Genomic DNA, 17,376 nt, shown 5'->3' on the forward strand with positions numbered 1-17,376 from the left:
TATTTACCGAAGGGAATCAACCTCAGTTCACTCATTTTCAGCGTAATAGTCATGCCAGGTTGGATAGAATTTATGCATCCATTGATCTCGTGTCTCTTTGCACGAGTTGCAAAGTTATACCTGTAGCTTTTAGTGATCATTGCCTAGTGATCGCAAGTTTCGGCATAAAGCAAAGAAAAACAAAATTTAACTGGAATCTCTGGAAATTTAATGTAAAGCTTTTAGAGGACGAGGAATTCGTAACTGATATTGCGGATGAAATGCAGAAGCTGCTTGAGGAGCGACCCAGCGTTGTTGCGGTTCAATGGGAAGATTTCAAGGAGTGGATAAAAAGAAGGGCCATTGAAAAAAGTTGCTTGAAGCGATACGAAGAAAAACAGGAAGAAAAAGCAGCTCGCGAGCAACTGCAATTTTTAATAGGCATGGAAAGCTCCGAGCCTGGGAAGTTTTCTAAGGACCTAAGGGAGGTGAAAAGCCTGCTCGAACGCTTAGACACTGAAAGGTATAAAGCTGCCGTTATACGCGCAAGGACACAGAAACTGTGGGCTGGTGAAACGCCGACGAAGCGAGCTTTGTGTGACGAAAAGCGTTATGCTTGCCAAAATCAAATCAGGCAGATAAGGAACGGAGATGAAGTCACGAATGACGCTTTTACAATCAAGCAGCTATTTGAAGAGCAGTACATTGAGCTTCTTGGACATACGCGTGACATGAATGAGGCCTTCCTGGTTGACTTTTTGCCTCTCCTGCCGAGACTTCAGGACGAAGTGAAGGAGCGTCTTGAGCAGCCCATAACTGCAAAAGAAATAGAGACTGCAATCGAAGACCTGCAAGCGGGAAAAGCTCCAGGACCTGATGGAATAGGGGCCGAATTTTACAAAGCATTTAAGCCCACAGTCGCTCAGTTACTGCTACGAGTTCTAGATGAAGCTTACGAAAGAAAACAAGTGCGACTCTCATTCACCACGTCGTACATAGTGCTGATTCCGAAATCAGATGTCCCAGAAAAGAGGTTGTTGGCGGGAAATTATCGCCCGATAAGCCTCACCAACGTGGACTATAAATTGTGCATGAAGGTTTTAGCAAAGAGATTGCAGAGCATAATTACGAAATTGGTTGGGCCGCACCAGACTTGCGGAATCAAAGGTAGGAGTATCGCCACAAATGTGCACGTCGCACGGACCGTGCTGGAATGTTGCGATGTGCTCGGGGACCGCATCGCTATGATGCAGCTAGATCTGGCAAAAGCCTTCGATCGCGTTTCCCATGATGTCATTTTCAGCATTTTGGAGCACGCTAATGTAGGCCGTATTATTGCAGAAGGTGTTAAGATGGCATATGCAAACTGCACCACGCGCATTATTGTTAATGGTGACCTCACAGACAGGATAGCAGTTCATTCGTCAGTAAGGCAGGGATGCCCGCTATCGCCTCTGCTGTTTGCGGCCTACTTGGAGCCACTGTGCTTAGCTATCATCAAAAGTGAGAGCATCACGGGGCTTTCGATTGCAGTCGACTCACGTCAAAATCCTTGCTTATGCGGACGATATTGCGGTATTCTGTTCAGACAGAGGCAGCATTACTGAGGTGATCAGCACGGTGGATAAATTCTGCAAACAAACGGGGTGTCTCATAAACTGGGACAAAAGCTCTGGCTTTTGGCATGGCGACTGGGAAGCGATGCCTGAACACTTTTCCAGGATGCGATGGTCGTCTTTGCCGACGCAATATCTCGGCGTCCCCCTAGTGTATTATCGCGATGCAAGTGAACACTGGAATGAAGATACGTCAAGGGCGAGGGAGAAAGCAGATGCCTGGAAAGGGAGGCAGTTATCAATGTTTGCGCGAGCCTCCGTCTGCAATCTTTTCCTTGTATCCAAAATATGGTATTTGATGAATGTGCTGTGCGCATCTCGGGCCAGTATTCAAAAGATGCATCGAGTGTTTGCTGTTTTTATTTGGTCGTCAAACTGGGAGAGAACCAGCCGTACCAATTTGTTTCTTTCAGTGAAAAAAGGAGGCCTCGGCCTTGTGCATTTATTTCTGCGTCAAGTTGTTTCGCGTTTTTTCTTTCTCCGAAATCAAAGGGATAATTTTCTTATTAGTGTTATCCAAGTGCGGTTGCAGAGACTTCTTCCTGAATTTGTCGTCTCATCTTGTGCGAATATGTGTGGCACTGTCAATGGGTACATGCGAGAAGTTGTACTCTCTTTTAGGCTGCTCCATGTGCGATTTTCCCTTGAGTACTTATCTAAAGTGTCAAAGCAAAAGCTGTATAAGGATCTGGTGGACACCATGTTACCGACCCCAATCTACCGGTTACCTTATCGTGGAGGCCCAGGGCACGATGTATTAAAGAGAGTTAAAAATATGCCTGTGAACCCATCTACGAAATCTTTTTTCTTTAAATTGCACTCGAATACACTTCCTGTTAAAACGTGGCTGCACGAAAAGGGGATTTTTGTCCCATGGACCACAAACTGTCTCTTATGCAAAAAACCTGAAACAGTAGAACATGTATTTCTGGACTGTTGGGACCCCATTTTCTATTGGGATGTGCTACAACGAACAGTCAAAAAAGATTTTCCCCTGGACCCCTACGGCATCAGATTCCTGCCAATTCAGAATGAAGCAGGAGTACCGTATGATTTAATCATGCTTCTGGGCCTCCACAGCCTCTGGAGGACACGGATGCAAGTGCGACACGCGGATGTTAACGTTCGCTTGGTGCGCGAAAACTTTATTGAAAGTGTTGCGAGCTTGAGAGAAGTGTACCGAGCACAAGCTGACCCACCTGAATGGATTACTGTATTTGATGAACTGGTCGCATTGAGAAGATTTTAAGCCCTGATACGTCAGCCGAATTAGGCTGATGTTTTTATCATTTGTACATTTTTGTTTTCATGTCACAGACGGCAATAAAGAAAAAAAAAAAAAAGCTCCCCTCTTCCATCTCTCCTCGTTAGTATAGTGGCCAGTATCCCCGCCTGTCACGCGGGAGACCGGGGTTCGATTCCCCGACGGGGAGCTCTTCTTTTTTTTCTCTCCATGCCGGCACATTTACTGGCAGCAGACTTCTCAGCCATGGCCAACACCGGTGGCTCCCCTCTTCCATCTCTCCTCGTTAGTATAGTGGCCAGTATCCCCGCCTGTCACGCGGGAGACCGGGGTTCGATTCCCCGACGGGGAGCTCATCTTTTTTTCTCTCCATGCCGGCACATTTACGGGCAGTAGGCTTCTCAGCCATGGCCGACACCGGTGGCTCCCTTCTTCCATCTCTCCTCGTTAGTATAGTGGCCAGTATCCCCGCCTGTCACGCGGGAGACCGGGGTTCGATTCCCCGACGGGGAGCTCATCTTTTTTTCTCTCCATGCCGGCACATTTACGGGCAGTAGGCTTCTCAGCCATGGCCGACACCGGTGGCTCCCCTCTTCCATCTCTCCTCGTTAGTATAGTGGCCAGTATCCCCGCCTGTCACGCGGGAGACCGGGGTTCGATTCCCCGACGGGGAGCTCATCTTTTTTTCTCTCCATGCCGGCACATTCACGGGCAGTAGGCTTCTCAGCCATGGCCGACACCGGTGGCTCCCCTCTTCCATCTCTCCTCGTTAGTATAGGATTCCATTTCCGGCCACCGAGCGTGACGGACGTGTGTGTCATGGGCTCCGTAGGAGCGGCTTCAGCGGCCCAGCAGGGCCGCGGTAACAGGAATATTGCTTCAGACAATGAGTACCAAGTTGTTTTGCCTAGTTTGCCAACAGGGCGTTTTGTTTTGAACACCGTTTTTCTACACTGTGATGTTAGGGCCCGCCCGTATCGGGCAGAAGATTTTCGCGATGCGCTCGCCGAGTTATCGCTCCTGCCGGAAGTGATTGCCCTCGGAGCCTACCGCATGAGCCATGTGTGGGCGGTGACTTTCAAGGACGAAGATGCGGTGAAAAAGATTGTCGGCATGGGTGAGCTGCTGGTGAAAAAGTGCCGCTGTATCGTAATTGATCCTGCCAACCAGGACGTTCGCATGAAAGTGCATTGGTTGCTACACAGCGTGCCCGACGACGACGTACGGTTTGCCTTCGAGCCGTACGGGAAGGTCACAGACGTCGGCCGAGAGCGGTGGCGGGTGCATGGCCTAGCAGATAAGGGCTCAACTACCAGACTGGTCACCTTGAAGTTGAAGCCGGGCGTAAAGTTGGACGACCTGCCGCACCAGGTGAGCGTCGCCGGAGAGTTGGCCCTCGTGGTCGTGCCAGGTAGGGCTCCGCTCTGCCTTCGGTGCCGTGGCACGGGCCACATTCGTCGCGACTGCCGCATCCCCAAGTGCAGTGCGTGCCGACGCTTCGGTCATGAGAGCAGCCAGTGCGAGCGGACGTATGCCAGCGTAACAGGACTGACAACCACCGACGACGCCTCAAACCTGCTCATGGACGAGGCGGATATGGAGGATGCAGCATCGGTGGCAAGTGCAAGAACGGAGGTAGCCGAAAATACGGTGATTCCACTGCCGCAGCAGGAGCAACCCGGAACCGAAGCGGTTACTGCAGAGCAGCATCAACCGCCTTCGCAGGATTCTTCGACAGCTGTGAGCGCCGAGCTGAAAACCTCAGTTGATTATGAAGCGGCTCCCAGCACCTCAGAACCCGAGGTTATGGACATCCTTAGCGCTTCAGCCAGCCTGCTGGCGGGGAAACGACCACACGACAAGACCCTTAGCGTTGGGACGAAGGAGGACGGCGGGGGCGGAGACGAGCCACCCACCAAAGCCCCAGGTATGCGGAGGTCTACCTTGAAGCCGCGACCGAACATTCCGGTCGATTCGCGGCAGGCGGGTAAACCGCCCCCGTAAATTTAGTTTGTCCAGCTAAGGTGGGTTGGGAGGGGTTTCCGTAAACGCCATGGCCCTCATCATGAGCGGTTCGTTTTTCGTGTTCGGGCTTGGAAAGAGGTGCCAAGTTTACTTGGACTGTCCTTTTTTGTTGGTTAGAGTTTCCTTTTTTTTTCCTGGCCTTCGACGCGCTTATCGCCACAGTATCATGACCACAGACCCTTGGGCTATTGTAATGGGCACCATTCTACCGTGTAACCATGGCGGTTAATATCGAAAGAGCGCTACGGGTAGCGACGTTAAACGTACGGGGCCTTGGAGCAAGACGACGACAATGTCAGCTTAGTCGCCTTCTCTTAGATAATGACTTACATATAGTGGGAATCCAAGAGACAAAAATTGAGAGCCAGGAGCTCACCGACCGAATGGTGTCCAATTTTCGTGCTCATTTCGATGTGTGTATTTCTCACGCGATTGGTGGATCAGGTGGTTGCGCCATATTCATACGCAACAACTTTGGAATCTGCGTGCAGTCAGTATTTTCATGTGACAGTGGACGCCTCTTAATCGCTGATATCGTCTTTGGCGAATTGGAGTGTCGCGTCATCTGTGTATACGCGCCGAATATTGACATGGAACGGCGGGCATTCTTTGAAAGGCTTGAGGCGTACCTAAACTGTCAGAAAGTGATAATACTGCTAGGCGATTTTAACTGTGTTTGCAATGTTGATGACCGCGCAAAACATTCGCGTGTTCGTGACAAGAGTGCAGAATTTCTTAATACACTTGTGCACGAATATGACCTTGAAGACATTGGTAGCGTTTTCGCCAGCGGTACTCGTCCGCAGTTTACACACTTCCAGCAAGACAGCCATGCAAGGTTAGACAGATTATATGTCTCAGCCGAATTGATACCAATGTGTAGCGAGTACGAAGTGAAACCCATCGCATACAGCGATCACTGCTTGGTAACGGCCGCCTTTGGAAAGACGCAGAGGAAACGAATCTTTAGCTGGGACTTGTGGAAAATGAATGCGCAGCTGTTGGATGACGAAGCTTTTGTCGACGCTGTAACGAAAGAACTGAAAAATTTGACTGCAAGCGAGCCAGAAAGTTACGCCATTCGTTGGGAAGATTTTAAGCAGAAAGTAAAAACAATGGCTATTGAAAGAAGTAGTGTCATTCGACGCAATCAGAAAGAAGCAGAGACAAAGCTTCGCCAGCAACTGCAGTTTTTTGTTAGTATGGAGAATGTCGAACCTGGTCTGTGTGTTAGAGGAATAAAGGAAGTGAAAACTGAACTTGAACGGATAGATTCGGAGAAGTACAAGGCGGCAGTAGTGAGATCAAGGTCCGAGAAGCTGTGGGCGGGAGAAATGCCAACCAAGCGGGCTCTCTCAGATGAAAAAAGATACGCATGTCAAAAAGAAATCCGCCAACTAGCTATAGGTGAAAACGTCACGTCTAACAGAAATGAAATTAAGCATGCGATTGCCGAGCACTTTAAAGAAATTCTAAGCCATCCACGGGACCTTAAAGATTGTTTCCAAAAAGAATTCCTTCCGTTGATGCCAAAGCTTGACGAAGAAGTAAGGACACAGCTAGAACAACCAATCACACCAAGTGAGATAGAATGCGCAATAAATGAGCTGGCAGTCGGGAAAGCACCTGGGCCGGATGGCTTAGGGGCCATTTTCTATAAAACCTTCCGGTCTGAGGTTGCCCAAGTTCTTTATCACGTTGTTAGCGAAGCGTATGACCAGAAAAGACTACCCTTGTCCTTCACAACCTCGCATATCGTGCTAATCCCGAAGAGTGATGATGCTCAGAAACGTTTGTTGCCAGGCTCATATCGCCCAATAACTCTTGCTAACGTCGACTATAAAATATTCACCAAAGTTCTAGCAAAGCGACTGCAAGGCGTTATTAAGAAGTTGGTTGGACCACACCAGACTTGTGGCATTAAAGGCCGCACTATCGCGACGAATGTGCACGTGACTCGAAGCGTGCTCGAGTGTTGCGACGTGCTGGGCGATCACGTCGCGATGATGCAGCTTGACCTGGCAAAAGCCTTCGACCGTGTCTCGCACAAGGCATTGCTCTGCATACTTGAACACACGAATGTGGGCAGTGTGATTACGGAAGGCGTCACGATGGCGTACAAAAAATGTACAACGCGTATTATTGTTAACGGTGAGCTCACTGATAGCTTGTGCGTGCTCTCGTCGGTGAGACAGGGATGCCCCCTTTCACCACTGCTGTTTGCCGCTTATCTTGAGCCACTCTGTCTGGCGATGGAAAATAATGCGCGCATAACAGGTTACAGACTACAGGCTGCCGAAGTCAAAATTCTGGCGTACGCGGATGACATCGCGGTGTTCTGCGCCAGCAAAGATAGCATTAGAGAGGCAACTAATGTCGTCGAAAAGTTTTGTGATGCGACTGGAGCCCAGATAAACTGGGATAAAAGTCATGGCTTCTGGCATGGCGATTGGGTGGACACACCAGAAGCCTTTTGTCGGCTCACCTGGTCAATGGTGCCAACGCAGTACCTTGGTGTGCCTCTCGGAAATTATCGCGACCCTGAACCGTACTGGAGGGATCAAGCCTTGATGGCTAAAGAAAAGGCGAACGGGTGGCAAGGCAAGCAACTGTCGATGTTTTCTAGAGCCACTGTCTGCAACCTTTTTTTGATATCAAAAATCTGGTACGTCATGAATGTGTTGTGTGCGGCGAGGATGAGCATTCAAAAAATGCACCGGGTTTTTGCTATTTTTATTTGGGCCTCGACTTGGGAGCGGTCCAGTCGAACGAATTTGTTTTTGCCTGTAAAGAAAGGAGGTCTTGGCCTGGCTCACTTGTTTCTGCGACAAATTGTGGCACGCTTTGTTTTTTTACGGGATCAGAATGATATCTTCCTGCGCACAGTTATACAAGTAAGACTGTATAGACTTCTGCCTGGATTCGTAGTCTCGTCTGTGCAAAATATGTGCGGAAGGGTGGCTGGATACCTGCATGAAGTTGTTTTATCGTATAGGCTGTTGAATGTACGTTTTTCCCAGCAGTACCTGTCAACCGTTACAAAGAAAAAACTCTACAGAGACCTTGTAGATGTCATGCTCCCTGTACCTTTGTACCGTTCTCCACATCGCGGTGGCCCAGGACAGGACGTCCTAAAAAGAGTGAAGAAAATGCCTATACTACCCTCCGCCAAATCGTTCTTTTTCAAGTTACATACAAACACCCTCCCAGTTAAGACCTGGCTTCACGATAAAGGACTCTTCATTCCCTGGAACACTGACTGCTTTTTATGCAAGAAACCCGAAACAATAGAACACGTATTTCTAGACTGCTGGGACCCGATCTTTCATTGGGATGTACTCCAAAGAACTTTAAAAAAACAGTTACCCCTCGATCCGTACGGCATACGTTTCTTGCCTGTGAATCCCACAGAGGAAATACCTTATGACCTCATTATGGTCCTGGGCCTCCACGCGGTGTGGAAAACACGAATGCAGTTTGAACACGCGGACTTGGTTGTTCGCCCGGTTCGCGAACATTTCATTGAGAGCGTTGTGCGCTTAAGAAATGTGTACAACGCACTGCCTGATCCACCACAATGGATAACTGTACTAGATGGATTAATGTCGCTCAAAAAATTTTAAAGTCGTGTCGGCCGAAGTGTGGCCGCCATGTTTTATTTCTTGTAACCTCTTGATTTGTACGTCAAAATCGGCAATAAAGAAAAAAAAAAAAAAATCCTCGTTAGTATAGTGGCCAGTATCCCCGCCTGTCACGCGGGAGACCGGGGTTCGATTCCCCGACGGGGAGCTCATCTTTTTTTCTCTCCATGCCGGCACATTTACGGGCAGTAGGCTTCTCAGCCATGGCCAACACCGGATTCGGCTTCCGGCCACCGAGCGTGACGGACGTGCGATGACGGGCTCCGTTGGAGCGGCTACAGCGGCCATGTCTGGCCGCGGAAACAGGATTTTTGCCTCGGAAGATGAATATCAGGTGATTCTGCCTACCCTTCCTACAGGAAATGTTGTGTTAAACACAGTGTTTTTGCACGCTGACGTGCGGGCCCGCCCCTATCGGGTCGAAGATTTCAGGGATGCGCTGGCTCAGCTGATGCTGCTCCCCGAGGTTATCGCCTTGGGGGCGTATCGCATGAGCCATGTGTGGGCTATTACTTTCACCAGTGCTGATGCGGTGAAGAAAATTCTTGCTGCCCGGGAAGTAAAAGTGAAGGACCGCCGCTGTCTAGTTATTGACCCGGCAAACCAAGACGTCCGCGTCAAGCTACACTGGCTGCTGCACAACGTGCCCGACGAAGAAGTGAGGGTAGCCTTCGCCCCGTACGGCAAGGTGAGCGAAGTCACCAAGGAACGGTGGCGCGTCCAGGGTGTCGCCAGCAAGGGGTCGACGACGCGCTTGGTTTCATTGAAAATGAATCCTGGCGTGAAACTGGAAGACCTCCCTCACGAAGTCAGGGTTGGCGGTGAGCTGGCTCTCGTGGTTGTACCGGGCAGAGCTCCGCTCTGTCTGCGCTGCCACGGTACTGGGCACATTCGCCGTGAGTGCAAAGTTCCAAGGTGCGGCGCCTGTCGCCGTTACGGACATGAAGATAGCAACTGTGTACGCACGTACGCGAGCGCTGCCGTCCCAGTCAACAATGACATCTCGTCCGAGCTTGTCATGGACGAGGCTGACGCGGAAGACGCTGCAGCAGAGGCAGGCGACGGAGCGGAGAAGGAAAAATCCCCAGCTGTGTCGACTCCTGGAACATCCGCAACCGCGGAGACGCTCAGCAGTAAGCTGCAGCAACAGGAAGCGCCGCCTGCAGATGTTAAGACGTCAAAGAGCGAAGTCCTCTCGGGGAGTGGGGCGTCAGTTCCCGTCGTTCCCCAACATGCTGAAAGCATGGAAGTGACGGATGCGTCAACCGGCAACCAGGGAGGAAAGCGACCGCACGAGCACAGTGCGAACGGAGAGCCTAAGGCGAGCGAGGGCGACGAGCCACCCCCGAAGACTGTTGGTGTGAGGCGAGCGACGCTGAAACCGCGGCCGAATATACCGGCCGATCAACGAGCGGCGGCTAAGCCGCCGCCTTAGTTGAGTGAGTGCGTTGTGTGTGCTTTCTGTGGACGCGAGATGGCCTTTTTTGGTGACGGACTGCATGGGCTGGGTCTCCAGTCCGTACGCATGAGGCAGAGGTGCAAGAGACGTTGGAATACCGGCACTGTACCCATCGAGCACCATGGACTAGGCAAGTCGCCCTCCGCCGTCGCTTTGTGTCCTCAGGTACGCACCATACGGCTCCTGTACTTAAACTAGATGGCTTCGACACCTGTTGGAGCGTTGCGCATTGCAACAATTAATGTCAGGGGACTGGCTTCTAAAAAACGTCAGTACCAACTAAGCCGGTTGTTCCTCGATAATGACCTCGACATAATAGCCGTCCAGGAGACCAAAGTCGAAGGACAGGAACAGACGGACCGTATGGTGCAGCCTTTTACGACACGTTACAATATTTGTGTGTGCCATTCGTCTGGCACATCGGGGGGTTGTGCTGTCTTTATTAGGAATTCCATGGGGATTGTCGAACAGAATTTAACTGTGTGTCAAACTGGCCGTTTGCTTGTAGTTGATTTTCTTTATTGCAATTTACTGTGGAGGATCATATGTGTGTATGCCCCTAACAAAGAGAACGAGCGCGAGGGATTTTTTGAGCGTCTTGAACAATACGTATGCTGTGAGCGGTTAATTGTGCTGTTGGGTGACTTTAACTGCGTATGTAAAGCAGAGGACAGAACTACAAAAAGACTTGTCCGCGACAAAAGTGCGGAATTGTTGAATTCGCTTGTACACGAAAATGGTTTAGATGATGTTGCTGAAGTTCTGTCGGTAGCATCGCATTTTACTCACTTTCAGGGTGAAAGTCACGCGAGATTGGACAGAGCGTATGTGTCCCTTGATCTTGTTCCTTTGTGCAACAGCTACGAGGTGAAAAACATGTCTTTTACCGACCACAGCTTAGTTGCGTTTACCCTGCGTTTACCCCGGCAAATGTACAGAAGATACATCGCATTTTAGCTGTTTTTGTTTGGTCCTCGACCTGGGAACGGTGCAGACGGACGAATTTGTTTAGACGTGTGAAAGATGGTGGCCTTGGGCTAGGACATCTGTTTCTGCGCCAGCTTGTAAACAGGTTTTTCTTTTTTCGAGATGTGCGTGACCCTTTTTTGAGAACTATGTGTCAACTAAGGTTGACCCGTGTTTTGCCTGATTTTGTTGTGGGAACAAATTATTTTTCCGGAAGAACTTTAGGTTACTTCAGAGAAGTTGCTGATAGCGTTAAATTTCTTGTTGTGCGTTTTTCGAGAGAATATTTAAGTGACGTGAAGCGGAAAAAGCTATACGCAGATCTGTGTGATGTTGTTTTTCCAGTGCCCATGTACAGAGCTTTGTACGATGGAGGCCACGGAGGGGATGTTCTGAAAAGAGTAAAAAGAATGCAAGTACAGCCAGGAACCAAAACTTTCTTCTTCAAGTTGCATACCGAGACACTATCAGTTAAAGGGTTTTTGGAGGGAAGGGGTTTATTCCTACCGTGGGGTTCGCATTGCCTAATATGCAAGTGCCCCGAAACAATAGACCATGTGTTTCTTCACTGTTGGGAGGGTGTGTTTTTTTGGGACGTTTTGCAACGAACACTTAAAAGAGAACTGCCGCTTCATCCCCACGGTATCAGATATTTGGCAATTGAAAACCTGGACGGGTTCCCGTTTGATCAGGTAATGCTCTGGGGCCTCCATAGTATATGGCGCTCCAGAATGGCGGGGTATTACTGCGACTCTGACGCTAGACCAGCCCGCATGTATTTTCGGGAAAATGTACGTAGATTTGTGGAAGTGATGAAACTGCAAGCATGTGTACCCGATTGGCTACCCAGGATGGAAAATTTGACTCTGTTGAGAGAATTTTAAACTTGACATGGCCAGCCAGGAAGATCTGGCAGGTTGCTGGTTTTCAAAGTTTGGTGTCTGTATTTTTGTGTTGTTTTCTTGAAGGCAATAAAGAAAAAAAAAAGAAAAATGGCTTACTGGTGAAATGCCTACAAAACGCGCGCTCACAGATGAAAAGCGATACGCGCGGTCAAACGAGATATCAGTTATCGAATACAAAGGACGAATCCTCAGTGAACAAAGTGAAATTTCGAGTGCATTCGTGGAACAGTACCGTGAGCTGTTTTCACGCAAAGCACCAAGTGAAGAAGGGTTTCGGGAAAACTTTTTGCCACTTATGCCAATATTAGGAAATGAAATAACTGAAGAACTAGAGAGCGAAATAAGTATTAAGGAAATAGAGACAGCAATTGAGGAATTGAATGCCGGAAAGTCGCCGGGACCTGACGGTTTGACTGCTGCCTTTTATAAGAGCTTTAAATATGACATTGCTGCTATGCTACATAAGCTTTTCAAAGAGTGTTTTGAGGTCGGTAGGCTGCCACCTTCGTTTAGCAATGCTCATACGGTCTTAATTCCTAAGACAGATGACCCTGCCAAGCTGGTAAAAGTAACAAGCTATAGACCGATCACGTTAACAAACGTTGATTATAAAATCCTGATGAAAGTGTTAGCTAAGCGATTGCAATACGTCATAAAGGATATTGTAGGGCCTCACCAAACGTGTGGCATAAAAACAAGAAGCATATTTAAAAATATTCATGTAGCACGCAGCGTGCTCGAGTGCTGCGATGCTTTAAATAAGAAAGTGGCTATGGTTCAAATTGACTTTGAAAAAGCATTTGATCGGGTGTCTCATGAAATACTCTATTGTTTGTTGGAACATATTGGTATTGGTTCGGTTGTTCTCAATGGGGTAAAAATGGCTTATGCATGTTGCTCGACACGACTTATGGTAAACAAAATATTATCTGAAAGAATTGATGTGAGGGCTTCTGTTCGACAAGGATGTCCACTGTCCCCTCTACTTTTTGCAATTTATTTGGAGCCTTTTTGTAGGATGATAACTGCGAGCGAGCACATCCGAGGTTTTAGGTTGGGAGCGTGTGAGGTGCGAATACTGGCATATGCAGATGATGTTGCCCTCTTTTGTGAAGATCGCAAAAGTATTGTAGAAGGGTTACAAGTAACCGAAAGGTTTTGCAGGCAAACTGGTAGCGCTGTTAATCTCGATAAATGTCTCGGAGTCTGGCATGGGCAATGGGACTTGGAACCAGAATTGTTCTGCGGGATCCGATGGGCTACAACTCCCGGAGTTTATTTGGGAGTCCCGCTGGACAGATATGGGGAAAATACCAATTACTGGAATGAAAAAGCGGAAGAAATGCGGGACCGGACCAAGGGATGGATGGGCCGTAATCTTTCTATTTTCGCGCGCGCAACTGTATGTAACACCTTTCTTGTGGCAAGGATCATGTATTTACTTCAAGTATTATATTGTGCACGAACCAATATCCAAAGGTTTCATCGGGTTTTTGCGGTCTTCATTTGGGCGTCCAATTGGGAACGAATTCGCAGAGATAATCTCTTCCGGAGAGTAAAGGTCGGGGGACTGTCTCTAATGCATCTCTATGTACGGCAGGTTGTTTTAAGGTTTTGTTTCCTGCGTGACCAAAATGACCCCTTCCTGCGAACATTCATACAAACCATGTTATCCAGTGGACTTCCAGAATTCATTGTCTCTTCGTGCAATGCTCGGCGGTACACAGTGTCTCGCTTCCTGCGAGAGGTTGTCTGGTCATTCAGGTTTTTGCAAGTGCGGTTCTCGCTAGAGTATTTAGCGAATGTAACGCCGAAGCGCTTATACAAGGATCTTATTGAACAGTTGTTTCCAGCGCCACTGTACAGAACCTTATACTGTGAAGGCCCTGGGAAAGACGTTCTCAGGCGAGTTAAAAAGATGACTGTTGCACCTGGCGTCAAAACATTCTTTTTTAAATTGCACACAGGAACGCTACCAGTAAAAACATGGCTAGAGGAAAAGGGCCTTTTTGTTCCTTGGGGCTCGAACTGTCTCCTGTGTAGAAAACTGGAGACGGTAGAACACGTGTTCCTCGATTGTTGGGATGCGGTGTTCTACTGGGATGTTCTGCAAAGAACCCTAAAAAAGGACTTGCCATTGACACCGCGCGGAATTCGGTACTTGACCACTGAAAGTGATGTTGCACAGTATGACCAGATTATGTTATTGGGCCTTCACAGCATTTGGAGGAGTAGAATGGCTGTAAGACATTGTGACTTGGATGCACGATCGGTATGTGGTTATTTTGTGGAACATGTGTATAAGTTAAGAGAAGTCTTGAAGCAACAAGATTGCGCGGATGATGTATTGAGTCTGATGGACCAACTTGTGTTAATGAAAGTCCATTAGACACGGTTGTCTGCCAAGGGGCACGACAACTACGATATTTTATTGATGTATTCATTCATGCAATAAAGAAAAAAAAAATCCTCGTTAGTATAGTGGCCAGTATCCCCGCCTGTCACGCGGGAGACCGGGGTTCGATTCCCCGACGGGGAGCTCATCTTTTTTTCTCTCCATGCCGGCACATTTACGGGCAGTAGGCTTCTCAGCCATGGCCAACACCGGTGGCTGCCCTCCACCATCTCTCCTCGTTAGTATAGTGGCCAGTATCCCCGCCTGTCACGCGGGAGACCGGGGTTCGATTCCCCGACGGGGAGCTCATCTTTTTTTCTCTCCATGCCGGCCCATTTACGGGCAGTAGGCTTCTCAGCCATGGCCAACACCGGTGGCTGCCCTCCACCATCTCTCCTCGTTAGTATAGTGTTCAACAAAAGCTAACTGAATCATCTTGCTATCATTCGTTACCTCGTTTCTGTACCTAATTTGTTTTATTTCATTTTGAGTCGCATACTTCTTTTCGTCACTAAGCGAGCGTTTAGTAGGCACTTGGTCAAGCCAGAGACGTTCAGCACGCGCCCTTATCACGGCAGCTGCATACTTGTTTTTTTCGATAATCTCAAGTTTACTTTTTGTTTCTCTTATCTCTTTCTTATATCTTCCCGGCTGGGAACTTTCCAGGCTTACGAGCAAGTCAAGTTGGCAATGTAGTTCTTTTTCTTTAACACGTTTATCATGGCAAATAACGCTTGCTCTTTCAATCGCGTTCATTTTCACTTGCTGTTTGAAATCTTCCCATCTAATTACCCAGTTCCCAGGCTCTGCTGATAGCAATGCTTTAATACATTCATTAACTTTACTACCAAAACGTTCATCCTCGAGTAACTGTGCATTAAACTGTAACTGTGTGTTGAACAGTATAGGGAATTGTTTGGGCGCCGTCAGCTTGAAGAAGAGGGCTTTACAGAAACGTTCTTGTCTCGTATGCCAAAGCTTGGAGATGAAATAAAACAAGGGCTGGAGGTACCATTCAGCGTAAGCGAAGTGGGAAGAGCGATCGAAGAACTGAGTACCGGAAAATCTCCTGGTCCTGACGGCCTAGGCAGTGATTTTTATAAGAGTTTCAAAGCCGAACTCACTTATGCTCTGCACTGCGTCTTCACTGAAATGTATGAAACAAAGAAAATGCCGCCGTCATTTAAAACAGCACACGTGGTTTTAGTGCCCAAGAGTGAAGACCAGGCTAAACTGCTGTCCGTTGGGGCTTATCGGCCGATAAGCCCGACCAACGTCGACTATAAAGTGTTTATGAAGATTCTTGCCAATAGACTGCAAAAGGTTATAAAGGACCTTGTAGGGCCGCACCAAACGTGCGGTATTAAAGGTCGCACCATTGGAACGAATGTGCACATTGCTAGAACTGTACTTGAATGTTGCGATGCGTTCGTGGGACGAGTTGCCATGATGCAGCTTGACTTGGCGAAGGCCTTCGATCGCGTGTCACACGAAATTCTTTTCGCCGTTCTAGAATATGCCAACGTCGGCTCTGTAATATTACAAGGTGTACAGATGGCGTACGAACGCGTATTATAGTGAACAAACAGCTTACTGAACCTGTGCCTGTCTGTTCCTCGGTCAGGCAGGGCTGCCCGCTCTCGCCTCTGCTCTTTGCGATCTATCTTGAGCCTTTTCTGTTATCGCTGTTACACAATGATGGGATCTGTGGTTTCACTCTTCAGTCGGTGCAAGTAAAAGTGCTTGCTTACGCTGATGATATTGCTGTTTTTTGCGCGGACCAAGAAAGCGTTAAAGAAGTTGTCAAAGTTGCGCGGGCCTATTGCAAAAAGACCGGGTGCGAAGTTAACTGGGATAAGTGCATTGGATTTTGGCACGGTGATTGGGAGAGCACACCCGCAGTGTTTGCTAACATGCAATGGACGACCTCCCCTGCGAAGTATTTGGGGGTACCCTTAGAGCACTATAAGAACAGTACAGAGTTGTGGGGTGAGGTAACGCAGAGTGCAAGGAAAAAAGCGGATGGATGGAAAGGACGTGACCTTTCTGTTTTCGCGCGTGCAAGTGTGTGCAATGTATTTTTGATAGCCAGAATTTGGTATTTTTTGCAGTTTTTGCTCATCACCAGAGCAAACGTGCAGAAGCTGCATAGAGTGTTTGCTGTTTTTATTTGGAGCTCGAATTGGGAGCGAACTAGTCGAGCTAATTTGTTCCTACCGGTCAAAAGAGGTGGCCTTGGACTTTCCAACTTGTTTCTGAAACAAGTTGTCTCAAGATTTTTGTTTCTACGTGATCAAACCGATCCTTTGTTGCGCACAATGTTGCAGGTGCGCTTAGGAAATGTGTTACCGGAATTTGTTGTGTCCAGTTTCCCAGCCACGAATCGTGCTGTAACTGGGTTTTTACGTGAAGTTGTGGCTGCCTTTCACATTTTGAGCTCTCATTTTTCGACTGAATATCTGGCTGCTGTACCCAGGAAAAAATTGTACAAGGATTTGTTAGATATCTTTATACCTGTACCCTTATACCGATCCTTTTACTGCGGAGGCCCAGGCAAAGATGTGCTAAATCGAGTTAAGAAGATGCCGGTAAGACCGAACGTCAAATCCTTTTTCTTTAAATTACACTCGGGTACCCTCCCGCTGAAAACATGGCTAAACGATAAAGGCATTTTCGTACCATGGAACGTCGACTGCACACTGTGCAAAAAACCCGAGACCATCGAACATGTCTTTATCGACTGCTGGGACCCGGTTTTCCACTGGGATATCTTGCAAAGAACTTTAAAAAAAGAGCTACCTGTTACTCCATATGGCATCCGGTTCCTGCCTATAGAAAGTGGCGAAGTGCCATACGATATGTTTATGCTACTGGGCCTCCACAGCATCTGGAAAACTAGGATGGCGGCTAGGCACGCAGACGCAAATGTGAAACCAGTCAGGGAAAACTTTATAGAAAGTGTAGTTTCTCTGAGAGATGTTCTCCGCAGTCAACCTCAGCCACCGGACTGGGTGGCAGTTATGGACAAATTGATCGAAATGAAAATGTTTTAATCCGTCGCCTTAGCCAAAGTCTGGCTAGCGACTTTTTATGCCTGCGCATGTATTGTTTTCCGGCAATAAAGAAAAAAAAAAACTCCTCGTTAGT

General features: G+C 48.1%; 4 protein-coding genes and 4 non-coding genes across 8 annotated transcripts; all 8 read left to right on the forward strand.

Annotated features, from left to right (window-relative positions):
* The first annotated feature begins 1,784 nt into the window (after positions 1 to 1,784).
* Positions 1,785 to 2,844, forward strand: LOC149346798 (uncharacterized). The gene has a single exon (XM_089585451.1). It carries the CDS (start codon positions 1,837 to 1,839, stop codon positions 2,842 to 2,844), a length of 1,008 nt encoding a protein of 335 aa, XP_089441577.1. The 5' UTR covers positions 1,785 to 1,836.
* Positions 2,845 to 3,440: 596 nt separating this feature from the next.
* Positions 3,441 to 3,512, forward strand: TRNAD-GUC (transfer RNA aspartic acid (anticodon GUC)). The gene has a single exon. It is a non-coding gene; the product is annotated as a tRNA-Asp (tRNA).
* Positions 3,513 to 3,634: 122 nt separating this feature from the next.
* Positions 3,635 to 4,842, forward strand: LOC149346800 (uncharacterized). The gene has a single exon (XM_089585452.1). It carries the CDS (start codon positions 3,658 to 3,660, stop codon positions 4,840 to 4,842), a length of 1,185 nt encoding a protein of 394 aa, XP_089441578.1. The 5' UTR covers positions 3,635 to 3,657.
* Positions 4,843 to 8,580: 3,738 nt separating this feature from the next.
* Positions 8,581 to 8,652, forward strand: TRNAD-GUC (transfer RNA aspartic acid (anticodon GUC)). The gene has a single exon. It is a non-coding gene; the product is annotated as a tRNA-Asp (tRNA).
* Positions 8,653 to 8,728: 76 nt separating this feature from the next.
* LOC149346802 (uncharacterized) lies at positions 8,729 to 9,939 on the forward strand. Its single transcript, XM_089541431.1, has one exon. The coding sequence runs from the start codon at positions 8,758 to 8,760 to the stop codon at positions 9,937 to 9,939; it is 1,182 nt and encodes a 393-aa protein (XP_089397557.1). The 5' UTR covers positions 8,729 to 8,757.
* Positions 9,940 to 14,301: 4,362 nt separating this feature from the next.
* On the forward strand, positions 14,302 to 14,373 carry TRNAD-GUC (transfer RNA aspartic acid (anticodon GUC)). The gene has a single exon. It is a non-coding gene; the product is annotated as a tRNA-Asp (tRNA).
* An 89-nt stretch (positions 14,374 to 14,462) lies between these two features.
* TRNAD-GUC (transfer RNA aspartic acid (anticodon GUC)) lies at positions 14,463 to 14,534 on the forward strand. The gene has a single exon. It is a non-coding gene; the product is annotated as a tRNA-Asp (tRNA).
* A 1,268-nt stretch (positions 14,535 to 15,802) lies between these two features.
* LOC149346805 (uncharacterized) lies at positions 15,803 to 17,354 on the forward strand. Its single transcript, XM_089585453.1, has one exon. The coding sequence runs from the start codon at positions 16,143 to 16,145 to the stop codon at positions 17,280 to 17,282; it is 1,140 nt and encodes a 379-aa protein (XP_089441579.1). The 5' UTR covers positions 15,803 to 16,142; the 3' UTR covers positions 17,283 to 17,354.
* The last annotated feature ends 22 nt before the right edge of the window (positions 17,355 to 17,376 follow it).

Source organism: Amblyomma mixtum, chromosome 4 (genome assembly GCF_055824585.1).
Source record: "Amblyomma mixtum isolate Tamu chromosome 4, ASM5582458v1, whole genome shotgun sequence".
In the NCBI taxonomy this organism is placed as follows: Eukaryota; Metazoa; Arthropoda; class Arachnida; order Ixodida; family Ixodidae; genus Amblyomma; species Amblyomma mixtum.